This window comes from Hyperolius riggenbachi, chromosome 10 (genome assembly GCF_040937935.1).
Source record: "Hyperolius riggenbachi isolate aHypRig1 chromosome 10, aHypRig1.pri, whole genome shotgun sequence".
Taxonomy (NCBI): Eukaryota; Metazoa; Chordata; class Amphibia; order Anura; family Hyperoliidae; genus Hyperolius; species Hyperolius riggenbachi.
Genome location: NC_090655.1, coordinates 123,231,768 through 123,241,887, shown reverse-complemented (window position 1 = coordinate 123,241,887; position 10,120 = coordinate 123,231,768). Strand labels below are relative to the sequence as shown.

Sequence of the window (10,120 nt, the reverse complement as noted above, 5' to 3'; positions counted from 1 at the left end):
GGGATCGGTGGGAAGATCTACAGTTGGATCCCAGGTATATTCTATACTGACGGAAACCAGTAGACTCTCAATAGTGTGCACTTTGAGAGCACTAACAGTATTGTTTGTCTGCCCTGCATGTAGCTTTACCACTGCTATCAGTTTGTGAACCTCCCTTTTGTTTTGAAATACATGGGAAACTAGTATACTTGACGGGACCCAGAAGGAAACCTCAGAGAGAACAGTTCTCCAATCACAGCACCCTCTGCAATGCGCAGCCTTGTATTTGGGCAAATAGTGTGGGTGTAGTTTTACTAAAACCCATGCAAAACCTTAAAGTTCAAGAGAATGCTGTCCACCCAATGACGTTAACGGAATGTCCCGATGACGTTTCCTGCTGGGTCTCCTGAAGTAAACTAGCGCCTATGAAAGTAGTGAGTGTCAAAGTGACACCAAATTAAATGAACATATTATAAAAAAAACCCAGTAGACAGGCACAGACTTATCTTCACAGTTTTTATTAATAGAAAACGTTACTTTTTATCACACACTTAAACAATGTTGGTGGAACACTATACATACAATCAACTTCACATTTCAATGCTACTATTCCTTGGGCACCATTCTGATTCTTTCTCTCTTAGGAAGTTCTGAATGCGGTCAGAATATATCAGCACCCACTAGCTTGCTGTTTAGTCCAAAACTGAAAAGTGAAGACCAAACACTCTCACTACAAGTTCTCCAACATAATCACAAGACAATATACTATAATGAAATGGTCACTAATGAGAAAACAAAAACATCACAAATGTCTGTTTCTTCTACACAAATATGAAAAGCAATCGCCTTAAAATAATCCCTATTTTCAAAGTAAAGTTGTCCATTGCTGTCTCGACAATAAGTCCCCGACTTTGATTTATATACAATATAGTTATCCTACTCCCTTTCTTCACAGCTTAGAGATGGAAAAAATCTGCTCAAGCATGGAAACAGTACACTAAAGGTATGATATATTATTGTGTGTACAGCATATACCATTTAAATCAACCCATCTCAGATTAATATAAACTCTTAGCCTGACAAGGAGTTTGAAGAAAAGGCAGTTTTATAATTCATGCTTGTTTATTTTTTTTCTGATTTTTCTGGAAAATTCAGCAGGTTTTGGGATGAAGCTGGAATTCGAGCAGCGGGAGGAAGTGATGCGAGCAGCATGCTGGACGTCAAAGCGTGTTATATAGTAAGTGTGAGTATTCCGTTAATTCTACTTTCAAGTTAGCATCACTACAAAGGTCAAACGCCACAGCCCAAGCCATACATTACGAGTTTAGATTCAAGTTTCATGACACGCCTATTTTCTTGAAAAATCTCCCATAATGGCCTATGTGTTCAGAAACTCAACTGTTAGCGTTAATGTACTCATACGTAAGTGTATTCTAAATGATTTAAAATGGAATCCCATTCAATAATGCATTTTACAATACTGACATGTCACCATCAGAAATTACAGTAAACGCTGGTACTCTGTGCTGTTACTGATAGTAAATTAGCTGCATTGTGTGCGTGTTCCTTTTTCAAATAAGCTAGAAACATGTCTGCTTCGCTGCTTCTTTAGTCTTTGTTTTCCCCTGGTTTTGTCTATCATTCTTATGCAGCCGTTACCAACACTTCAGCACACATCGAGTACACGGTACGCACCTGATAAATAAATGCCCAATATAAAATGGCAGTGGCATGCCAGTATCTTTATCTATGCCGCACTTGTGGCTGCTTAAGCCTGAAGCAGCATAATTTTAACGCGGCCTACTCCCATGCACAGGACGTTATAGTGCATCCCCGCCAGTACAAAACTAAGCCCTGTACCTCGGCCAAAAGACAATTTAATTGGCTCCTGATCAATGTGAGCCAATCGGGAAGTGTAAAATGAAAGAAAGGTTTCTGGCCCTTAAGGGGTCAGAGCCTGTTAGTCCTTAATGAGTTAAGAGTTAAAGCCAATGGGTACCGCTGTAAAAATAAAAAAGTCAGATACTCACCTAATGAGCCTTCCCTCTCCTCTCCCAGTGCCCTCGGTGCTGCGCTGGCTCCCCCATTCGCGTCCGCCGCCACAGGGACTTCGGAGGTCTTCGGAAGCACTCGGGCTTCCGAAGATGGGCCGCTCCATACTACACACGCGCAATTGCGTCATAGAGGGCGCTCGTGCATGGGTAGTATGGAGCGGCCCGTCTTCGGGAGCCCGAGTGCTCCTGAAGGCTTCCGAAACATCCCTTCGGCGGCGGAAGTGGCAGTATTTGACCGAACTGGTCGAATACTGCTACGTGGGATCCTGTGCGGGACCGGGCACCGGGAGAGGAGAGGGAAGGCTCATTAGGACCGAGCCTTCCCTCTCCTTAGGTGAGTATCTGACTTTTTTATTTTTAAAGTGGTACACATTCACTTTAAAATTAATGATGTAAGTATATTGCATTATTGATCAGAGCATCATTTTAAAATGTTTTCTCTTTACCAACTTTAAGTAAAAGTTCTCTAGTGTTACAATGATGCACACAATCCTTATCACAAGTCCACACCCTGACGTGCACGTTTACAGGGATTAACCCTAAAAAGGGACATAGGGGTTCCTTTTCTAAAGATCCCCTGAGTTGTAGAACTATGGAGAGCATAAGCAAACATGGACTGGAATTTTTAAGAATGGCCTTTGATGAGGTAACATCAGTTTGTAGCTGTGGCCAGTACCAGAAAAAGGTAGCACATCGGTATTTGCACTGATCTAATAGCAATAATTTTTTTTTAATACAGCCTGCATAAGACTGCAATCAAACTCCTATTTTACAAACTTTTGCTGACCTATGATCCAGGTTAAGGTCACAAATGTTGACAGGCAATCTTCAAGGTTGACCAATGCAGTGTTTCTAAAACGTTTATGTTCTCTCGCTCAGAAGAACCCTCACTTTACTTTCGTATGTTTTTAATATAAATAACTCCTATAATGTGGCAATATAGACAAGGCACCTCAAACATAAATAAGTGATTAAGGTTAGAATTAGCTTTACAAGGGGGACCTAAAAAAATTGATCAAATGTACTGGACTATAGAAAGTAGATGTATAGATACTGTATTCTTCAATCTGTCTTCTATAGAAGACCCACAGCCTTCAGTATCTACCCTGTATACATTTCAGAAGAATCTCTGCATACCTGGCTGTAAGAAGACCTACAGAAGGATTTCTAGGCCTCCTTACTCTCCTCTACACTTATCACTGGAGTTTGTCCTACAGTAGCTGACAACATAGAGCACATTAACCCACAACAAGTAGCTGCAGATTATCTTTCTCTGATTTGGCTCCAGAAAATCGATAGGTGTCTCTAGTTGCTATAGGAAACTGCACTGTTTAGTTCAATGTTTTCTTTATGCTTAGCATGAACCCACTGCAGGATTCATAAATATTCATTGTCTGAAGTATACCTGTGACTTTGTTTAAAGTACTTATTTTATTTACCAGGCTAAACACAGTGATAGGAGTGGCTACAGTGCCCACCCCCCTCATTGTAACCAATTCATGGACAGAAAAACGAAACCTCTGCTAAAGCCATTGAATTCAATGGATTAAGCAGCATTAACTAAGGGGAGACACTGCACTGATGTGGTGTCCATGTGGTGGCTTTTGCAGCTGCACCTCTCATTGTATTTAGGCTTGTCACTAGGGTAAATATTTTCACCTAAATGAAGATTCGATGCAAATATCACTAATTAATTAGTGCGGTTTCTCAGGAAGGCTGATCACTATAATTAAAGGACACCCAAAAATAAGGAAAACAAATCACATCTTTAAGGGCGCTGTACATTCACCAGGTAAAAAGCAAGAGTTCTTGGAAACAAAATTCAGCTACACTCTTGTAAATATGGAGTTAACCCTATTTATGTATTAGTTATATTATCTGTTAGTACCATTTCTAACATTATATTTGGAGCAACACTGTTTGATTGGCCAGCCTGGGTAGCCTGTGCTGCAAGTATACAAGTCATACAGAAAACTCATTTCAATTAACAATGAACTATCCTTCACCTATTTACTAGAGACTAGATCTACAGTATGGGTTCAGTAAACCCCTTTACAGTTATCGTGCCTCAGACCTATCAGTTGTCTGAGACTAAAGCTACATACAAAAAAACAATGTTGCCTCATCCAACCATTTAAAGTCAGACTGACAAAGTGTCACAGGTATGGGCCAACTCTTCTTGTAGGTACACCAATCAGCCATTTTTTTTGTGACTGACTGCTATTATTTCCTCCCCCTATTCCCCCGTAGGGATGAATGTGAATGCCTACCTTGGCCAAGCATACACATGCATATACTCATCTTTCAAGCGAAAGACGTTTACTAAACAGTTTGTGCTTTGCACAACTGCTATCATCTTATCTTTGTACCGAGTTTATGGTTGCATACATAGAAAGGCTAAATCATCACTAAGGGCCCTGACACACCAGAGAGCGTTGTGCGGGTCGTTCTCATTTTTTTTAAATGCTTCCATTGACCTACATTAATGGTGACAAAATAGCCACAATCACAATTTTTCAAAAAATCGTGCAGAAATGTTGCCGCGATTTTAATGCAAGTTAATGAAGTGTTTTGGCTTTTTTAAACGTAAAAATGACTTGCAAAAAAAATCTTTAGTGTGTCGAGGCCCTTAATGTGGTTGAAAAACACCTTTGTGTATGTATGTCTACCCCCACCCCAAAAACAGGGAAGACATAAAGCCTTTCCTCTAGGGTATTTGGAAGGAATCCTGCTCTTTTTTGCTGCTAGCTTATATAGGTGTGTTGTCCTTAGCTTGTAGTGTTTCTTTTTCTGCACAGCTCATGCACATCATTCTTTACCATACCATCCTACAGCTTTAGAAGAAGGAGTGACGGCATGTCTGGATAGGAAGCACGGCTCCGGACAAACTAGTATGTAAACCAGGAAATACTTAAGCCCATAAGGGTGGGGGTAGTGAGTTTCTAAGAGCAAGATTCGTTCTAGAGAAATTAAAATCGATAATAAGTGCTTTATGCCTAAGTGCTTCTGTTCATACAAGTACGATATGTCTATAAAAAAACCGATAGGAAATATACTTTGGTAAAAACTCCAATGCTTCCACCTACACTTAAACGAGTAAGGCCAATCTAGTCTTGTGACTTCCACACCACAACTATTCTGTGCATAATTTGATATAATAAAGGCAGTAAGACAATATGGCGTGTATTTACACAAAATGCCATCAGCGGGAAGCATTAGAAATTCATAAGTGTGCCAAAACATGTTTTAACTCATTTCTTTAAAAGACATTGAGCCCCAGTCTCTAGATTCAGTGCTCCTAAAATTGAATTCTAAACAGAAATTTTCATTTCCAAAAGTGCAAGAAGAGACTGGAATATTCAAATACAGCAATAGCCTCCCAAAAAGACGAGTTTAAGTCAACGGGCGATTGCTAAAGGTTGGTTAATAAGCGTGTACCAATTTACACAATTATAATTCCCTTACAAAAAAAGGGGATTTCAACGTGCTAGAAGCCAATGAAGTCACAAAATAATTCATTGTGATTTGCTTGCTACAGCTAGGCAATGAAGAAACGCCAAGGACCTTGCTGAATGACATTCACATCGTTCTGTAAGCTAGAGATACCTCAAGTTTCAAATTGGCACTCCTTCAAAATGGAAAAAAAAAAGGTTTCTATAGAGAAGGTTTATAGGATTAAGCTCCCTAGTGTACATTTGGCTAAATTTCAAGTAATCCATATTGCAGTAATATTACGTTAATGTAGTGTATTCATATTGTGAAAATCAATACCGTTTAGAGGAGGCATGCATGACACATAACTGCCTACATGGCATTAATTATCTTATATATCTCATCAGGTTACGAAGATGCAGATATATGCTTATATACATCTGCGTGTGTGTGAGTGGGTGTATACACTCACATACACACTCACATATCATTGTTGATGGGTTAGGGCTTATGGGATGTCTATTTTTCTTTGTAGGGTATTCAAATCCATCTCCTAATGTTACAAAAATTATTTACCTTATACTACTTGTGCTAAAACCATTCGTTGGGACATGTTATTTTTAATGTTTTTTGTGGTTTTGTTACATGTAATCACGAACATCCCTTATTGTTTAATAAATGTATGTCCACTAGCTACAGATATATAATAATGTTGGATGGTAACCATGCATGTCAATGACTGACCCATGCGAAAAGTCACATCAGTATTTAATGGAGCTAACCAGTACACACTGACTTGTCCAACTTATACATGCATGTGTACAGCTAGGTTATACATTAATCTTGCTACCTCAGCCATGTATAAAGCAAAATAAGGCCCAGACCATAACTCTTTCTTAAGGCTTCCTGAAACCTAATTTAAAGGTTATAGTTATCTGTTCTTTTCCTGCAAACTGTATGAGACAAGAAAATCAGACCTTTTGCCTAGGATTTCTTTATAGAAAGATTTAACTTCCACCTCACATTGCCCCCCATCCACCCTTCTACACATACACTAGGCCTTTTCAGTTGCAAACAATAAGTGATTCCATATCCTGTCTTCCACAACATCCAGGAAGAAGAGCATTCAAGAAGCAGGCTTCTGCTGGCTGTCCAGTCCAGGGGCCTGGTGCAGTCATGCCACTGTGGGTGTGGCTTTGACATGGATGTCCAGTTAAGGCCATCAGAAACTCACTTCCTCACTTCCTGTTTACTTTACAGGAGATTATATCACTTTTTGTTTCCAATAGTTAGAGCAATGGAGTTAGAAAGCGCAGCTGCCAAAACTCTATTAGGACATCCTAGGTAGCACGCCCAATGTATTATTTTGATGCACTTTGGTAAGCCAACTGTACCGGCCTAGCAATTATAGTTCATTTTGTGGATTACTTGAGGATTTATTTCTGTTGATTGTAAACAAGGAATATGGTTATTTTCCTTATTGCCCTTCTTTTCTCTAAATTATAATAAAACTAATAATAATAATAATAATATCGTAGTGACTGACCCATGGATGTCTTATGTGAGGATTAATATGTTGGGTTAGCTTGCATCTTCACATGTGCATCATGCAGATGTCATAAGTCACCCTTCTGTTGAGACTCCATACACCTCTATGAATCAGATGTATTCTGCTGCAAAGTAATAAGATCCAAATGGATTTGTCTGCAGCATTCAGGCACCTAAACCCTCGTGCTATTTTGCGAGGTACAACTCTAAAAAACTAAGCACCCTCTGCTTGCACTGGTATTCCACTACAGTTCCCATTGACAAAACAAAAACAGGTAAGTAAAAGGCCAAATACTGGCTTTTGTTGGCTTCAGAGATGGATCTTAAGTTTTTAGTGTTAAAACTATCTGTGGCGGTAAGTCAGGGATGGATATTTGCTTGTTTAAATCCTAAAGTAAATTTAGTCAGGCCATTTAGTATTTCAAAAAGACCCTGCTACACCTTTTTTGGCTCATAATTTATTCATGTACAGTAGAAATATTCAAATAAAGCCATAACATAATGAAAATGCCTAAAACCACAACCCTTTTGGCTAATTTAAGTTTTTCTTTTTGTAAAGGTCTATGTCTAGCAAGAAAGCTATCTAGATAAATACTACAGTCTCTTTTGCGCCTCTTTACTAGGCCATTAGATGACTGTTAACTAGCTTTCCTAGTGTCAGCTAGCTTTCCTACAGCAATCTTAACTATAAATATGCTACATGTACAGGCAAAACATATTACACCACTAATTAAAATGAGACGGTAACCAGCATGAAATACAAAAGGATGAGTATCTAAAAATTATAGCCATTAAAGTCTAGAAAATAAGCTAACCCATGTCTATTTGGAATAGATAACCGTCAACGACAATGTATAGACACAATGACTTGTCTATTCGTCCTTATGACCAAAATATTGTAATGGATACTACAGTACATGCGGCATACCATTATTTCGACATAATGCCTTTTTCAATTCTACACATCTAAAAATGTCCTTCTATGTTAAGATCTAGACCTTGAGCTTAGACGTCTATTATGCCCAACAAGATGCGAATATTGTAAGCCGTTACTGAGAGGCCACAAGCCAGGTTCTTTGGGGATTTTTGAAAACAAAAAAAGAGATTCATGAACTAACACAAATATATTAGTGACTACAGGATGAAGCAGCACAGTAACGTCAGGAAGCCAGCTTAATTACCTCTATTCATGACTTCTGTACTATACATATAGAGTTAAGTTAATCAAGTGGCAACCTTTAAGCGTATACTATCCTTTAAGCAAACCTTACAATGCATACTACAGTCACTTGAAGCGTTAAGTCACAAAGTCTGGACTGGAGCATAGCACTGCATTTATTTTGCAATTAGCTGCAAGACAGCAAAGGAACATTATAGGAACCACGCTGTTTATACAAGAAAGAGTAAATGCAATAAGATATAAAACTCATCTAAGCTGTTATTTTTTTGTTTGTTTGTTTCCCCCCCTTATGTACAAATTGGTAAAAATGGCACTTGTAAATTGTCCACTTATTCAATTTCATTCTTGTTGCAGAAAGCCTGAGAGCGGTCAATGAGATAACTTAGAGAGCTGGAGTTGTGGTCATTAGTTTAAGACAAAATTTACAGCAAATAGAGAATTTACATTAACTGCAAGTGAAAATAAAGAGAAAAGTATCGGAAAAAGGTCAACCGATAAAGAGCACATTTGAAATAAAAATTAACATACGAAAATCTAATAATTAAACTGTACACTGAACAAATGGTAGAAGAGATGGTCTGAATGGTAAAACCTCAAGGTGGAGTTATATTTACTTTAAGTACATAATTAAAAGAACACTGTGCTGGATCATGTTAAAATAATCATAATCATCCTTGCTCAATTTTCTTTGTTGAGTATGCAGAGAACGGCCGTGGTTGTCCTGGTGTTCAGCCACTTCTGTGACTTCCGTCTCCTGTGCGCTGCTGTCGAGCTTTGATGGTCTCTTTGGAGACTCTCTTGCAGTCACTGGCAAGGCCCAAGTAGCACATTGCATTTATGAACATTGTAGTGAAATTGTAACGCATTCCAAACTCACTACTTGTATAGTCATAAGGGAATGTGTGATGGTAATTATGAAAACCTTCACCTAGAGGAGGACAAAATGATATGGATCAGTATGCAGAATAAATGCAGTTTAGGTTTTAGTCTACATTATATAACTAAATTTAAAGGACACCTGGAGAGAGAGGGATATGGAGGCTGCCATATTTGCCTAGCAACCTGCTGAGCGTACCTATGAAATCGCCACCGGAAGACTTGGGTGCAGGATATAGCCGGTATATGGCTAACCCTGCTCCTGCACAACTCCGGCATTAATTACTATTCCCCCTCCAGGTCGACCTGGATGGTGGGGAATGATGTAATTCGGCATCCAGCGTCTGAATTACAGTGTTTTAAAAGTAACTTCAGTGCCATCTTCTGACGGTGCTGAAGTTATTCAGTGTGCGCCGCTATAGCCGTAATACCTATTACGATCTATGGTGGTGCCGGCTAGGCCCAAACCTCCTGCACTGGATTCCTAGTGTTCGCCTGCTTATCTTCCAGGCGTCGGAAGTGTCTGGATCAAACATCTACAAGCATGCAGCTAATCCAGTCAGACATAAGTCAGAAAGATCAGTTCTGCATGCTTGTTCAGAGTCTATGGCTAAAAGTATTACAGGAAGAAAATCACAAGGACAACCAGGCAATTTGTTTAAAAACATGGCAGCCTCCATAACCTTCTCACTTCAGGTGTGCTTTAAAGGTATTGTTCAGCCTCCTGCTTTTAACTGTGTACAACAGCAAATCTGAACTCATTAGCAATGCGCAAGGTTTCTTTTCTGTCTAAACTCCTCCCCCCTACATCATCAATACCGACACGGGATAGCTTAGCTCTTTGTGGCCAGTACTGTAGCTACAGCTGGGCAGAGGCCAAGCACCCTGTCCCTGTTTAGTGTTATAAAGTATTTAATCCAAGCCTCACCATTTCCCTACAGTGCACAGCTACATCTTCAATTACCTTTCCATAATCCACACATTGTTCTGATATGATCTAGGAAGGACTGCAAAAAATTGCCACAACCTGCAGTGACTTTTTACTTTTAAT

The 10,120-nt window shown here is 39.2% G+C and overlaps 1 protein-coding gene across 2 annotated transcripts in view; it reads right to left on the bottom strand.

Moving 5' to 3' along the window:
- Positions 1-481: 481 nt before the first annotated feature.
- The window catches only part of SCD (stearoyl-CoA desaturase), a 63,003-nt gene continuing 53,364 nt past the window's right edge, over positions 482-10,120 (bottom strand). For both annotated transcript variants that reach the window (XM_068257869.1, XM_068257868.1), the window contains exon 6: positions 482-9,121. In XM_068257869.1, the coding sequence (XP_068113970.1) occupies positions 8,922-9,121 (200 nt within the window). In that variant the 3' untranslated portion in view covers positions 482-8,921. The remainder of the gene's footprint in view (positions 9,122-10,120) is intronic.